This window comes from Temnothorax longispinosus, chromosome 1 (genome assembly GCF_030848805.1).
Source record: "Temnothorax longispinosus isolate EJ_2023e chromosome 1, Tlon_JGU_v1, whole genome shotgun sequence".
Classification (NCBI taxonomy): Eukaryota; Metazoa; Arthropoda; class Insecta; order Hymenoptera; family Formicidae; genus Temnothorax; species Temnothorax longispinosus.
Window position 1 is genome coordinate 2,115,063 of NC_092358.1, and position 17,179 is coordinate 2,132,241.

At 50.0% G+C, this 17,179-nt stretch overlaps 1 protein-coding gene across 3 annotated transcripts in view; it reads right to left on the reverse strand.

The window, feature by feature from the left end:
- Dac (dachshund family transcription factor) overlaps positions 1 to 17,070 on the reverse strand; it is a 181,354-nt gene extending 164,284 nt beyond the window's left edge. For 2 of the 3 annotated variants that reach the window (XM_071774535.1, XM_071774525.1), the window contains exon 1: positions 15,397 to 17,066. In XM_071774535.1, coding sequence (XP_071630636.1) covers positions 15,397 to 16,187 — 791 coding nt within the window. In that variant the 5' untranslated portion in view covers positions 16,188 to 17,066. Of the gene's footprint in view, positions 1 to 15,396 lie in introns of all 3 variants that reach the window. The other variant, XM_071774545.1, reaches the window with a different exon arrangement.
- Between the last annotated feature and the right edge of the window lie 109 nt (positions 17,071 to 17,179).

Consider the following 17,179-nt stretch of genomic DNA (forward strand, 5'->3'; position numbering starts at 1 on the left):
AATACCGAAAAATCACATATGAGATATCATTCCATGACGACCGGCGGCCTATCGCCTCCAAGCCATTCTCGGCTGAAAACAAATTTAACGACCGACACTGTTCGCGCTTTGCATCCCAATAGAGTGGTAGGGAAGGTAAGACGGAGACGAGACGGCGACGTGGTGGATAGACAGGGAGCAGAGAGCGTAGAATGAAGTAAAGTAGGAAGAGATGCGAGAGGAGCGAAGGAGAGCGGGGAGGAAGCGAGAGAGGAAGAGAGCGTGTTGCGTTTCGCGCGCATATATTTCGTTTTCTGTTGTTGCCTGAGAAAACAGACGGTCGGGCCATGGCCGACCATCGGCCCGTCAAAGTAGGGCCCTCCTCGTTCTCTTCCTTACACGTATCCCGGACCCGCCGCGCCGCAGTGCCCTTCCTTCTCTTCCTTAAAGCCGGGCAATCGCTTCTCTCCCCCCCCTCCCGCCCTCCCTCGCTCTCGCCCGCTCGTCTCGACGCTCGGCGAGCTCCTCTCGTTATTTATTAGCAATCGCGAGGAGTGATGCGCCTAAACCAATATCATCAGAGGCGCCGCGCTCGATGTTGGCTGCCCGTTGAGAACGATGACGGTAGTAATGACGATGACGACGATTATGGCACGGCGTCGGTACGATTTTCCCCCTCGCGGGATATCGCAGGACGTAGATACATAACGGCTGGTATATATCAGGCGCGCGTATCATCTGTGAAAACATCTCTGCTAATTGGCGCTCAATATTTATTGTAATTTCAAACACGTGAGCTCGCGCCGGGACCGCCTCCGTCGAGCGCCTCTCTATCTCTCTCTCGTAAGAGCCAGTGCTCCGTTCCCTGCCCGGTGCCCGGGCGTTTTACGACCTTGTTGAACCGTGGATTTATTCCTTCGCAATAGGCGATCCGTATCGCGGACTCCAAACCCGAAGAAATTCATTCGACCTCTTGTTAACCTTCCGATTACGTCGCGCCATTTGCATCCTACGTCAAACCTCCTATTTAGAATGATAACGGACATTTTTACGTCGACTAATAGCGCGCAATCGTCGACATAATGATACGAGATTCTTTCAGCTTGCGAAGGATCGACACGCCCGAAGGAACTGATATTTCGTGTGAGATTGTGTTCGCGACACGAAAGTACAATGTTAGAGATTGATATACGCGCGCGTTTGGAAGTATCTGATGGTTCGCACGCGAGAGGAGATATCACAGAGTACCATCACTACTCTCGTGTTCCAATTTACATCAAATCAGGAAGACAAGCTGAGAGAAGGACTCGGGAGCGCAAGAGTTGCCCACGTAGAGAGACAGGCCGAACGTAGCGCGAGATTCTCTCCCTTTCTTTCTTTCTCTCTCTCTCTCTCGCTCCCTCTCTGAATATACCTGGATGTAACCTCGGAGGCACTGACAGAAAGCGACCCGCCCACAAAAGTAATCTCGCCCTCGGTCGAGAGAGAAAGAGAAAAAGCCACACCTGATTCATCAGCGAGGAATAAATCGAAAGACGAAAGAGCCAAAAACAAAACGATTCACCCACCGCGTATAGTTCCCGCTCTTTTCTTATCCCCCACCTCTTCGCCCTTCGCGTATATCTACTCTCTGTCTCACATCTACCTCACCTTCTCACGTGGTCCACTCGGTAATTCCGAAATGATGCATCCCGGGACCGTTTCCTCCGCGCGTCTAATGCACCACGAGGAAACAAACGGATCCACGTGTGTAGGTGTAGCTCGCCTGTTTCTCTCTCGCTTCCTGCCTCTCTCTCTTCTTCTCAATCGAGGCTCGGCCAGGTACGCCCCGACTATCCCTATATAAATTACCTTTTTAATTTCCCGCCAAGACAAATGATTTAATTTATTCTATCAATTATCGATGGAGCGAGGCGCGGCGGCGCGAGGACGGGTGGGATCGGATTGGCGGGAGGTGGGCTTGTTTGGTTTTCATTTCGATTCGTCGATATCTGATCGGCAGTGAATTCTCTTTCGCCCGTGTCCCTCGATCGTCGATCTCGCTTATTCTCTTTCTCTCTTTCTCGTTCTCTCTCCCTCTCTCGATACCCGACGCGGCCCAGCCTTTCTTCTTTTCATTCTCTACGCTACTATGTTGCGTATACACCGAACGGCAGCCGCAACGGCTTCTTGTTTGCCCGAAGCAGCCTCGTTCGATCGACCTGGCACCTTCGTCCCTCCCGCCACTTGTCCGGACCTTTCGTCGCGAAGCGAGGAACAACCTCTCGGCCTCGTCCGGCCGATGAAACGTCTATTAACATGAGGAACGATCAGTGATACGGAACGAAAAAAAGCATGTCCTCGCCTCGCCATCTCTCGTCGAGATCGATCCCAGATCTCAAATCGATCTCGCGCGGCGCGTAAATACAGGTGGAAAAAAAGTTTGAAGAATGTTTCGCGTCCGATGCGTCGAGAACGGTAAACCGCGTGCACTCGTGCGCGCGCTCTCGTTGCACATATATATCGCGCTCGCGCGGCGATGCGCGGGGAAAACGAGATTCGACAAGAAAACTTCGCGGCCAGGCCAGGGAGGAGACGATCGAAGCGTAGGGTACACGTCCGAGATTGAAACGGCCATTAGGTACCGAATCGACCGGATGATGTATGCGCGTGTACGTATACGGTGTACGCGCGGCCGATAAAAGCAACGGCGAAAAAAGGGGAAAGGCTGCGCATAGGTGCGCGGAAGACTCCAAGCCAGATGAATAGATACGCATGCAACGCGCGAATTATGAGCGCCGAGCCGATAAAATCGGGAACGAGCGCTCGCGAGCGGTCGCGCGTACAATGCGTTGAACAAAGGCCCAATGAGAGGGGGGAGAGGGGGAAAGCCGCGTCGCTGAGACATATGTTTCCACGGGTAGACGCGGCCGAGACTGCTCTCGGAACCGGTTCGACGTGTATTCCGGGCTCTCTCTTTCTCCCGGGCTAGGTCAGTTATTCAAAAACTGAAATATCGCCTCATTAACGGCGGCAGCTCGTTTGCGAACTTTCTTAAGGGACTGGAATACATGTGGCCGCGTCGCACCGCGCCGCGCGTCGTCCTCGGGGCTCGACGTCGTCACGTCGCCACGGATTCGCCGGAAGCAGAATGTCGATCGCGAGAGCGATCAATTTAACTAAAATCAGCCAACTTCCGAAAACATTTGACGCGTGTCCACGTGAACGTAACGTATGTATGTACATTTTTTCATCTTTCGAATATAGATTTAAAGATTTGATTAAAGTGGTCCCGTGCTATATTTACTCTCATCTCGATTAGTAGCAAGTATACAATTAATCTTAAATATCTTACGAAACGCTGCGCGATACGCTCAAGTGTCTACGCACGCGGTGAGAAATGAAAACGAGAAAAAAAGGGCAAGGAACGCGGGAAAAAGGGGCAGATGGTGGGGTCCGCCTAGAGTACCGCGGTCAAGGGAAAAGAAGAGAAGAATGAGAGTAAGCAATATCCGCGCCGACAAAACTACTCGCTCTCTCGAGCGACGACGGATGGACGGACGGACGCAACGGAATTCTCCGGCTCTCCTATTTCTGCGTCCGTTTTCTTTAGCTCGCTCTCATATCCGAAATTGGCCGAGCAGAAGATTCCCGTAATACACACACACACACACACACATCTCATGTATAGAATCCCCCCAACATGCGGGATCAAGTTTACACAATGCTGATATTTCCGCGGGCAACGGTTGTCTAAACTCCTCTGGCGGCGTGAGATACGATCGAGTCAACGAGGAGCCGGCGTTCATATATCGTACGTGTGGTTACGGACGAAACCGCGTATTAAGTTAACGGCAACACACTCGGATGCGTTTAAGAGCGCGCGCGCGCGAGCGCGCTTCTTCATCGTCGTACGGTTCTTCTCGCATCTCGCGGGAGTTCGGGTATCTATCATCTGTCGATAGATAAATAATTCAGCGGGATATTACACGCGAGGCTCGCAGGTGTTTAAGTTACGATCGTTTTCTGGCGTACACGTAGCCGGTATACTCCCGCCGCGGGGACGCCTGCGATTTATCTTGCGGCCCGTTTTCGAGTACCCCGTATAGTACTCCAGATTACGCCCGAGACTCTTCTGCGATTAATCATCATTTCGCCGCGATTAAAGGCCCAATTAAGTCCCGTTTTTGCAAGTCTGATTGTCCCACGATCGCCCGGCGTATCGTACACCCTCCTCCCGGTACGTACTCGAGCACGCACAGCGCTCGGTTAGCTAGTCTAGGCCGGTCTTATCTCGCGCGATGTGCGCGAATTAAAATGTACTTTATGGCCTGTGTCAGGCGATAATAATCGCCCAAGACACCGCGCGAGGATCCGCCGCCCCCGCCGCTGTCTTCTCGCGAACGCATTCCGGTATGTATGTACGCGCACGCTCTCAACGTTTCGGATCGTCAGCGGGATTGAAAAGAAATCGGCGCGGCCGGCGCGGTTCTTATCGCGATCGAACGTGCGATCGGCAAAGCACGTCGGAAAACGTAAAGTTGGTAATTGAAGCAATTTCAACGGCCTACGGCCCATAACTTTTCTCGCAAAACGTCACGATCGTGCACAATCATCCTATAATTTATTCGCAGCGCGATGCGGTTCGATCCTCGCTTCTTGTCGGGATCCGACGTCGCGGTACATATATGTATCGTATGCCGTAACGCCATTGGAGATTAAATCATTTAATGGACTCGGGTTTTTCATCGATCGATGAAGGCACAAACATTTCGATATTTCGCGAATTCTCTCGAGATTTTGACAATTAAACCAAACTAAACGCCGCCCGCGATCATTTTCTCCGCTTTTGCCGGATAGCTCTGCCCCGAGAAGACGCCATAACGAGCGACGTTGATAAATAGCGAACGCTTTCGAGAGCCAGAATCCCGCGTAATTACATGCCTATGCTCGCTCGTGGATACTCGCCGTGCGCAACAGTCAAGATTCTCAGCGAACAGATCGTTTTGTTCGATTCTATCTCGATCGAAAATTATCCTCGATTATTCTTGAGATATTAACATCCATTCTTAATACGTTAACAGCTATGAATTAAGAGTAATCTGAAATTAATATAAGTTTCTTTTTATAAACTTACTCAGGGTTTATGTGTAATCCCTTAAATGTAATAATATCTTTTTACTTTCAGACTGAGTTATTAAAAAGTTTTCTTAACTCCGTGTCATTCACTCTGTTGCATCCGCCCTAATTAACTCACGCTCATCGCGATTCGTTATCGCTCGGGCCCCTCGTCAGAGCGACAAATATGGCGAGCACCTGCCTGCGGAATCGTCGCTGACGCGATCGACGAGCCGATCGGATATACCGGAGCGGATAACGCGATATCCACGCCATTGCGAACACGACGTGGTCGGATGTATCAATGTCAAGCGTTAATAACACCTCGGCTGCTCGTTCGCGGGCCCCCGAACTGTGTGTAACAACAACGGCTGGCAGCTAATTCCGAACAATGATATAATTACATATTATTCGTCGTTATCTCGAGTACGCGCGGCGTACACAGCGGAGCGAATTGAAAGGTTGCGCGTTACACGACGACCGGCTAGGCACGGCCGACGATGAGAAGTAATTCACGATACGCTGGAAAACGTAAATTAAGATGGAACTTTTTTGTCGAACGTATTAAAAACTTTCCGGTGAGCAACCGCGCAAGAAATTCACCGTCCGTCGACCGTGATTAAAAATTAGGCTTAACTTAAGTGGCAAAAAGAGGTAATCTAACAATCGTTAGTCGGTGCTTTGAAGAAAGCCCGATCGCAATTAGAAGTTTAAATAGCAAAAAGAGATCGAAGATCGGAGTAGCCGGAGGATCGCGCCATTCGCTTCTTTTTCGGTCATCGTCGGAGAGGTCGTAGACCGAATCGGTTCGTATTATTTGCATGCTGTTATGCTTGGATTGGGAGTACATGCACGGGAGGGTGCCCCTCCTCTTTCGTCGATCTCGTCGAGATCGCCTAGATCGCGGAGAGAGGAAGGAAGATGGAATCGGATGATTCACTCCACGAGATTACACCAGAAATGGCGTGCCGGTCTAGAGCCGGTTTCCTTCGCCGGGCTCGCCGAGATCGCGATGCCGTGTTAATGAAAGGGCAATTTCGACTGATGCCAAAAACGATTCGGACTCGAGTCGCGGCTGTCGAATGCATATTTCTGCGCAAGCTTAATAGCGCCCGGCGAGCTCATCGTTGATTTAAAATAAATATCCTGGCATACGCGATATATCACGAAATCGCAAAACGTACCACAATCCACGATAACAATCGCGTACATTACCGCCTGTATTTCGAAACTAACATGCAATCGCCCATTTTTTTCTTTACTTAGAAGATATCCGATTTTCAACGACAAAATCTCAAACAGAATTGTACGCAAATCGCGTAATCTAGAGATAAATGGATCACCGTCCAATCTAGGTCCGCGCGTAACGATCGATAATAGTTATCGGCGGTTATCTCGCCTTCCTCTTCCATCTCGCTCTCTCCTGCCTCGTCAACAACAACTATGAAGACTATCAAGAAGAACCTAAAGGCACTAACTTCGTCGCGGATTCTCGCGTAACTTGCTCGATCGATATCTCCCAGTCACGCGGTATTTATCCCGTAAGCCTACATTCGCAAGCCTACTATTCGTACGCGAAAGGGAAAAGCGCGTAAACGGTCGTGCGTAAAACTGAGGTATCCGCTATCGCCGGAAGACGTACATAGAAGAACGAGTGAGAGAAAGAGAAAAGGTGGGAGAAAGACAGAGAAAGAGAGAAAGAGAAAGAACTAGAGATGACGAGCCCCGCGGAGGAAGAAGGAGCGGAATACCAAGGAGGAGAGGTGGCATGCGTGCATCACGCGAGCGGACCGCACGCGTGTAAAGATGGCTCCTCCTCGCCTCGTCCGCTCGCCCGACAAACCGGCAAACGCCGGTCGAGTTGGCTGACTGGGCTGACTGGGCTGACTGGGCTGACGACTCGCAGCTTGGGCACCCTTCAAGGGTATATCACAGGGGCTATCAGGCGTCCATGTACGTAAGATCGACTCGACATCGAGTGTAGGGATCATTACTATAGGAGCAGCTACCCGAGAGCCCGATTTTGATTGACGCGCGACGTTGCGCCAAACTCGGCGGCACGCGAGCCAAACAGACTTGAGCTGCCGCGCTGCCTCCACGATCGGCACCGATTTCGCCCCGGCGAAATCGCAAACAATCGCGACTTCGGCGCCATGCCATCGTCCTACAACGCGATACGAAGGCGCTCCGAAACCGTCTCCGGGTAGTACTCGCGAGTATCCTATCATAACACTCTTATCCACGATCGTGGATAACAAACGAAGAAAGTAAATCACGTTAATTACAGGCCAGGTATGATGCTAATCGCGACGTTTGCGCAATCGATCCGGATAAGCATATAGCTCGAGACGAGCGTACGAGTTCTAACAACGACTTGATTTCTCTTAAACGCCCAAGTTCTAACTGCCACCTAGCTTCTCCGGGTGGTCTCGTGCGTCGTTTAATTACCGTATGTAACGAGTTGGAGTGGCTAGCGTGCACACGAAGGCGCCCCCTCCTCTCTCGCGAAAGGGGTGCGATATGCTCGCTGACGTCGTCCACGAATCACTCGAAATTACGGTGTATCGTTGTGACAGGCCGCCTCGCGAAAGACGGAAAGGGCGCCTTTCGTGCAGTTTGCATACAATCGCTCGACCACCGCCGCGCCGACGAAAACTTGAAATTCGTTCGGACTATGGCATTCCGACGTGAGACGACGACGACGACGACGACGACTATTATAATGCCACAGCGATATTACCGGGTGACGCATAATTGTGGCAATTACACAACGCCACCGACCAACGCGGCGTTTTCGCCGATTAAGAAGCTCTCTTACGTCGCGTATACCTTTCGTAATTCTGCGCTTACAAGAAAATATATATCAGCAAACATATAGTTATCTAGTTGAGATATTTGCTAGTTAATAGTAATTCGATGATCGAGCGGTGCGTATCTCGTCGGAATGTCTCTCATATCATTTCCAACCAATCAATCACTTATAAATTACATATGTGAAACGGATATTTTATTATACCGTTGCGAATCGAATTGATATAAACTCGATATATTTCAACATTCAAATGGCCAAGGCAACACTAGGCGAGACAAGCGGTTTACCTTTTCACGACTGACATCGTAAATAACGATATCGTGAAGATAATAACTTGGTCTAGGTATGCAAACAAACACAAAGAATATAGAATAAAAAGACGGCGGAAGAAACTAATCGTCTAATGCGAATCTCTACTATCGGATATGAGCGATTACGATAATAAGAAAGCAATATAGTCGAGATAGGATTCGTACTGACCCTCGGATCGATTCCGTTAAATCTCAGGCCGCATAAAATTGTTGCCGTAAAGGATTTACGGACCCGAGCGCGCCGGTAGCACGACACGTCCACGACGAGACCCGGCTACTATCGAGGCACGGCTTACTCGACGTGAACACGCGATTGCATGTACAAACGCGGGATTCTTAAACGTGTCTCCCGAGGGAGATGGTTAAGAGCCCGCCGCGTCGAATGTTTTCCGTAATGCGGGGACACGATACCGTAAGAGATCCATAAGACAATATCGATTGGAGAAAGAAAATGCTTTATCGCGGTCTATATTTATTACTTTATGTAAACCTTTCGCTTAAAAAGTCTCTTTCAGTCCGTCCTATCGTTTATAATGAGACACGATCGTCCTACTGATACAAAGAGAAGAGATTTTCAAGAGATTTGTCGATCTGTCAATCAATCTATCGCTTGAATTTTTGCGAATTTATGTGCGTTATGTTATTGCTACGTGTAATGAATATTCGCGTACTTGCTCGACAGGAACGTTTCTAATCTGGGGTAACGATAAAAACAAAGAAGGATTAAGGACCCTTGTTTCGCTCGGTGAGTTGTTGTTAGGTTTCACCGGCCTATCGGGCGAGTGAGAAAGATGCGCTCTTGGGGATAGTTCTTTACGAGGGTGGCGGCGTTCGCAACGAGGGGAAATGACGAAATGGGACTCGTGGGTACCGCTGCCACAATCAGCTGTTTTAATGTGGGTCACTGGCTCGCACAGAAACAATCGATTTTGGCTCCTGCGATGCGATGCGGGGGCCAATGTTAAAAGTATGTTACGCAACCCGAGCGCTTCCGTCAGCGACGAAACGTTCCGGCCGACGCGACGCCGCCAATCTTGCCGTGCGCCTATCTCGAGAATCGATTTGCGTGTCGACAGAAAAATCTGCTTTCGAAATAAAATATATGAAGATCGGATGTATAGCCTGCATTCGACCGTCAGATAATGTACGCTAAAATAATTTAAAAGTTGTACGTACAATGTCATTCAAAAAGATAATTGAATCTGCTTATACCTCTTTAATCTAATAAGTACAGAATAATACAGAAACGTTAAAAAATCTGATACTGCTAAAATTATAAATGATATAATTTTATCATGCGCGGAGCGTACGATTCGCACGCGTTATTTCAAAAAACCGTACATATCATATATAATTTTAGCAATAATTTTAGCAATATCGACTTTTTTTCAAGAGAATCGATTTGTCTTGTAAATAATGAGAAATGACGGGAGAAACTAACTGCGGTTCGATCGAACCGTATCCATCGGCCCATCATGATTGGCGAGAATACGCGTTAACGGCGCGGCAGGAAATACAAAATACCAGCGCCGTATCGGCGCAACAGTCGCGTATTTAACGCCCTAAATTGGGAGCCTTTCTCAGGTTCCGTCGAGCACACGGCACGATAGAAGAACGCATCGGGGAACGCCGAAAGGGAAACGCGGAACGGGAGCCTGGCGCCATTGCGATACAATACACGGGGCCCCGATGACTTGCATTTGTATCTCGCCATCAAGAGGCCCCGTGATTATAGCCATGGGCCCGCTCGTATCCTGCTCTCTCTCCCGGCTCTCTTCTCCTTTCTGGACGTATCGTACACGGGTTCCCATCGTCTCTTCGAGAAACGATCTCATCTTACCGCATGCAGACGGCCGGCAGACGATGCAGAGATCGCGATAATAATATTGTGACTTTATCGTTGCACGCGCAGCCAACACATATTCTCCTCTCCCTGCCTGGGATGCAAATTAACACTCTCCTTAATTGCTTCGTACTCGCGCAATTAGAATACGCGCCATTCTGATTACTCAGACGCCTCGCGATTCATTCAATACCGATAGAGTGACGATTGAATGTTCTGCATTGAATTTAGAAAAGATAGAGATGACATAATCGCGTGTATTCCAAACTTTATAAGTTTTCTGAGGAGAAGAAGGAATAAAAGATACGGATATCTTATGTCTCGCTACATCGTTCGGCCATCTTTGGAAGCGTAGAAGCGGACAGCGGCGTTAAAAAGGGGGAAAAGTACGGAGAAACAACGAGAGAAAGAGCGGTAAGGTGGGTGGGCGGGTAGCTCGGTTTTAATCCTTCTTGTTTGTCTTTGCATTAATTATCCAGAATTAAGAACGCTGCCCGGCCGCGGCGCCGCGCGCAGCCGGATTACTGGCTTTATTATTACTTGTTGCAGATTATTAATTACCGAGAATTACGAGCGAAGCGCGGGAGTAGGCTGGGTGGTGATGGCGGACGGCAACGGGGATGGGGGAGGCGACGGACGGATGCTGGGAAGAAAGCCACCCCTCTCAGATTTGTGTTTTCAATTAATTTCCGTAAATTAAGAACGATTGTAAGAAGAGATTAGTGACCGCTGGCCGCGTGCTTCGAGGACTGTGAGAATTCCATAAATGGAGAAGGCCGCTCCGCGCTTCGGTTTCTCCGTCGAGTGGCGTCGAGTAATTAAACAACTCGATAAACTATACTGTATCTCGAAGCTGTTAAACCGACAAATAAACGAACAAATGAATAAATAAACGATAACGATGTCATGACCGTTTCATTAAATAGCTCGACTACGAGCTCCGAAATAGCCAATAACGACCAGCATCCGGATACGTTACGATGCACTCGGGTTTTCCAATCGAGGCGAAACAGTTCCCGCTTTTTATCAATAAAAAGCCCGAGAGCGCGGCCGTGTTTCGTTACTGATGTATATTATAAAGTTCAAGGCTTATCCGCCTCGCGGTTTTCATCGATTGGAGTTGCCTGAATTATTCTCACGATACTGACGCACAGTAGCGGCGAACGTGCAGACTTCGTTTTCGGTTATGGGATTAATCGACAAGCAGATTTAATGGAGAGACACGCACGCGTGCGCGCATTCACTCACGCACGTCGTGGGTGAGTCTATACGAGCGCGTGTACATGCAGGACGGTGGCAACAACATGCGCGTATATCTCGATGAAAAGTAATGCTAACAATGGGGTCATGCGAGCCTTTATAATATCACGCTGGCGGCCCAATTCCCTGCGCAGGATACGTAACGGGGAAAAAAAGGCCGAGAGGCCTGCCAGCTGCTGTAAACGATACAATTACCAGATAGATACGTGTTCGTATACAGAGAGAGAGAGAAAGAGAGAGAGAAAGAGAGAGAGAGAGAGAGAGAGAGAGAGAGAGAGAGAGAGAGAGACAGTGAGAGAGCGAAAAGGAGGGGGGAAGAGGAGATGATCATTCTCCACTCGGCGTCGCTATAGCAAAAGAATCGAGCGATCCCTTTTCGAGACGTCCGTCCGTCAAATAATATCGCGACGCTTCCCGAGAGCGCATAGCCGCGGAGAAAGCACAATCGCGTTCATACGAGGACTTTACCGAGCCCTATTTGTGTATTCGTGCAGTTAACACGAGCGCATAGATATTAAAAGCTTACGTAGCCTATAACCACGCATCGGCGCACGGCAACAACCAGGAGCTGGGAGGAGCGAGCAGAGGAAATAAATATTAATAACGGCTTTCTGCAGCCATCTCTTTCTCTCTCACCCTCTCTCGCCCTCCCCCCCCTCTCTCTCTCTCTCTGTCTCTCTCTGTCTGTCAAGCTTTGCTCTCCCTCTCCTCACCCCTCTCTTCATTGGTTCTATTCTCTATATACCCCTCCTTTCTCTCTTCCCCTTACCGCCTCTCTCCCCTGTGTCTCTCGCTCTCTCACAATATGTCTGTGCATTGTTAGGGCCATTACGGGAGCCAATTAATCTATGCACAATTTTATAATTAAACGGCTAATAGCGCATAGAATTATAGTCCAGGGCCGCGCGCACTCCCACGTACTTCCAACTGGCTGTTGTTATACCAGGTACACTGAGCGTCGCGCTCGCGCGCGCGATAGGAAGAAGGAAGAATGAAGAAAAATCACGCGTTGCTCTTTTCCCCTCCGTACGTTCTCCCCTACGATTCTTTTTCCTTCTTTTCTCTTTGTCTCCTCGACGCGACCTCTTTTCGCGAATTCCCAATTAGAGACGCAATTCTGAAAAGGCAGTTTGCGAGGCGAGGCGAGGCGATCGTTGGTTCGTCCGTCCGACCGAGTTAGGCAAATTAATTAGTATAATTGACTCGTCTCGTTAGCTGTGCGCAACGCGGCCGCGTTATTATTTCCTCGCCGATTATCGTAGGGCTCGCATCGACTTATATGCCATGATATACGACGCGCGCAATTATTGCAGTCGATTACTTTTCAGTCTGTAACAAGAATATCTGTCGGCGTTCTCGATCAGATAGCGATCTCCCCGTCTCGGATTCACGTCTTACGAACGTGCTCAAACGACGGTGTCTACGGAGAGGAAGTCTCGCGATAAGAAATAAACGCGGCATTTAAAAATACACCACGCCGCAGTAACGATTCACGCATTGTGCGTTCGTTACACGGGACGTCCCGACACGCGTGTCTCCCGCGACTGGTGCGGAGCAACAGCGGAACGAGCTCTCTTTCTCTCTCTCATTCTCTCGCGGTGTTATAATTTCGCATCCGTCGTTGTCGCCTGCATACCTCGCTTTTTAACACTATTACTGCCCGTGAGCACGAAATACGGCGCGTCCGGTGCAATCGGTTCTGTATCTACGGGCCGCCCGGACGGAACAACGCACCCGGCGCCGCGCGCTATAAACCGCAAGAAAAATCCCCCTGAATTATTGGTGCGGTTCTGGGCGCATGCTGTTGCATCGGTCCGATAGGAGCGTAGAGGCGGTCGGCGCGGGGTCGACGTGCAGCAGCTCTCTAACGTAGGTGTGCAAGTGCATGCGCGCGCGTATTACACCGTCCGCGTTCGGCTGTGTGTTTGGCTCGTCGTAGATGTGGCACGGCCGTGTGTACCCGTTTTGCTGCCGCTACTGTTGCCGTGTATTATCAGAATGTAACGACGTCAACGCTACACGCGATCGGACCGCACAGAACGGTCGTGTCGCAGCAGCCTCCTGATCATCCTGTTTTTCGCAATCGCGCCATTTCGCTTTTCTATACGATCTCGTTTCTCCGCAATCAGAAAATCGGATGGAAACAGTATCCGAGGATTTTGAAGACAAACTGAAGAACCAAGAACTAGGTTGCTTGCTTGCTTCGTCTTTGATATCATCGCGACGCGATAAACATAACAAATATTTTTAGGCATATGATCGTCAATACTGATAACGAATCGTGAACTGTTTTTGATATTAGATGCATGATAATTTACAGAAAGAATTTCAAAACCGTTGGCTACAATTTATTCGAGAAAGCAAATCCTTCATTTTCTATATCATAGCATTATTTATAATAGAGACGTAAGATTGTCTAGTGGACAGAGATAATAGAATATCGAAAAAACTGACGATTTTTTAATCAAGCTCAACTCGAACTTGATATCGCGAGGAAGAATGGCTTTAGCGAGACGAAAAAAACGTGCTCGAGAAAGGCGAGACCCGCACGAGCCGACGGCTCGCGGAACTCTGTTCTGTGACTGTGACTCCGGATTATTTGGATCCCTGCGATCCCTACGAGCTTCCTCCTTCTACTTCTCGCGCTCGCTTTCTCCTTCTGACTATCTCTCTAGCTCTTTCACTCCGTCCCTCGGGATATCCCTCGGTTCCCTCTCGCTCGGTCCCTCTCTCCATGTCGCGTTGAATCCGTTTCCGTTGTGACTGCCGCTGCGCATCGCATGCTGAACAAGTATTGCCCGTTTGCCGCGCGAGATTCGTGTCCCGCCGCGAACACCGAAAGACCTCGGTCGTATCGTGACAGTTAAACGTAGCGAATGATTAATTTATCGAGAGTATATCGAGCGAAATTGTCGAGCCTATCGATTAAAACGAAACGTTGATCGATGGGATGAGATCTCGATTGATAGACGACGTCGAGACAACACTTTCCCTGACGACCTTAAATCCCCTCGTTCCGTTTACCATTCCGTTTCGTCTGTCGTCTACCTCGTGGGTGGGGTGCGAGAGAGCTTGTACAACCAGGCTCTCTTCCTCTCGCCCGGCATCCTCTCTTTCTCTCCCTATTCGGGGACGATTCATTCAGAGAAACTGCCGTGAAAGGGACACCTGTTGGCGCGGGAACTCGGTGACAATCCTAGAAACGAGGAGCACGTGCCGCTGCCACACGACTCGGATATCTTAATTCTCTATTGTCGTACGGTGCACCATAACGATTTCGTGAATATTATTTTACAACCGAGTGCGATAGTGTCTCTCATTTCAGTGCGACTATCCTGAATGCAAATAATGTTATTCTCGAAACGGCATTTCTTCTAAACCAAAGTGCAATTTCACGATGAGAATCGCTCGTGAACTGCCTATACAAAAAGGCCTGAGGGTCACCGGGAGCTGTTTTCGACGATGATCAAGTCTTAAGGAGCGGTAGGTGGTACACAATTAAAGTACTTTTTGGCGGACTGGTAGCGTGAAAGCCAAGCCAAGGTACGGGGCGAAGATAAAGTGCTGCCCAGCGGCGACACCGTGCGTTATTAATGTATGCGAAGATCGTAGCTTCTGTTCGTAGTAACGGCAGCTAAGAAGCGCGTTGAGGCGCCCAATACGCGAGTGTTATTTCCGGAATCTTCTTCTTCTTTTTCTTTTTATCATATTATCGAAACGGACTGGCATTAATTATGGATAACAGTCGACAAACATCTGCTGCTCGCTATTATGGGTAGGATTCCTTTTCAAAAACATTCGAAATATGGCACGATCGCCACGAGGCAACGTCAAAAAAATTGGTTTCGTCGAGATTACTATTCACGATCTTAAAAAGGCCCTGCTCTCTTTCTCTCTCTCTCTCCTGCTCTGAATATTCTGCATATCAATCGTCAGCTATGAACTTAATGTTCGGGAAATTAAACAAACACAGTTTTTCTTAATCTAGAAACACCTGCTCCCGAATCGCACGGACCTAACCGACGAACGAAAACTTGACAGATAAGAAGAAAAAATCCTATCGTCGCGAAACCTACGAGAGTTCGTCAACCTACCTGGCCGTGGTGCAGTCCCTGTAAAGAATGTCGAAGTCCTTGCAGCTGAGCAGCTTGCACCGATTGACGCCGGGCTGGATGGCTCCGAGACCGCGTAGGATCCTCACCTGCTCGACGTTACACACCAACGGCACGATATCCAGTCGCTTGAGCTTCGTGTAGACTGTGTGGAGGCCGCCCACGAGGTGTTTGAGAAACAGCTCGAAGGCCTGAGGCAGACAGAGCATCGTGTCGCCGGCGATTATGAACGCGGCGACCTTTTGGCCGCGGTAGTCGACCAACTTGCACTCATTGGCGGTAGGATCACTAGTGCTAATCGGCGGTGGACTGTTGTAGGATCTTGGTGGCAGGACCGCGTGATGGGCTGCCATTAGCTCCAGCGGCGAGCCATGGTGTCCGCTGAGCATACCACCGAGCTGGCCCAGCAGTCCCAGTCCCGGCGGCGGCAGTCCCGGCATACGAGGCACCATCCCCGGCGGTGCCCCGGGGCCGCCCCCGGCCGACAACGGCGGCGGACTCAGAGGAAGGCCCTGGGGTGGCGAGCCTCTCGTGGGCGATCCCGGTGTTGGCACACCGCGATGCTGCGGTTGCTGCTGCTGATGATCGCGTATCTGATCGCGCCCGTGCGATTGCTGATGAGACGGCGGCGGTTGATGCTGATTGCCGTGGAGCTGTTGCTGTTGTTGCTGGCTCTGTTGCGTCGACGGGCTATGAGGATGTTTCGGACTGCCGGTTACGGGACTGGCACGGCTGCTGTGGTCGGAAGAGCTGTCCATCGCTCCGTGGTCCATGGAGGGTCGGAAACGCGCGTCCCTGTTCTTCCTACAACTCGTAGAGACGACGAGACACTCCGGCACGTTCCTGTCGCCAGCGATACGCTCCGTGCCTCTGACGTTCACGTCGCCGTATCACTGTGTTCGCCCGCTGGCGAATATCGGTACGACTCGAACAATCGAGCGTGGATATCGTTTCAATGCATGTTAAAGCCGTTTCTTCCACGATCCTCCTTGCGAGCTCTCGTAGCCGCACCGATAAGTGGCACGTAAAACGATTTAACCTTTCAAACTAACGTCCATCGAATGTGCTATTTATCATTGCAAATGAAAGTCGTGCGTCTTGGCACAAGTCAGACCGCACGATTTCTTCAGTCTTCACACGCACGTGAACTTCTGTGTTCATAACAAACTTTCGGTCCACTTTCAGTCCACTTTCAGCGCGTATTTGCTTTTCACCGATCCATCGCGAAGATTTAACTTGACGATAACACAACGACGAGGCTGACAACACGATGACAAATGTTGTCGCGCTGAGTTGGTCAGCGCGAGACGTTAGCACTGGCTCACGACGACGATACCTCCATATCACAAAAAAAAACGGAAAGCGAATCGCGACAACTACACCGGGCTCCAAACAAAACGCGTGAGCACGAGGGAACCGTAACGTGTATACGACTGTGACGATGTCAATGACGAGATGACAACGAGGAGGAAGACGACGGCGACGACGAAGACGACGGCGATAACGGTGGCGGCGGCGGCGACGGCGACGATGACAACGGAGGCGGCTGCCGCGGTAACTCGCAGGGACGCGCGTCGCTCGTTCTCAAAGTAGCAAACGCTCTCTCGGTCGAGTCGGGAGTATTTCCCTACCCAGTCACAGATGTAATAAATAAAAACATCAGTGGGAGCCCGACAAACGGGGAGGATGGGCGTTCTGTGCGCGCAACCGACTATCCGGTTGGCGGAGCCACCAGGGCGGCTGTTCTCGCTATTGGACGGCAGGC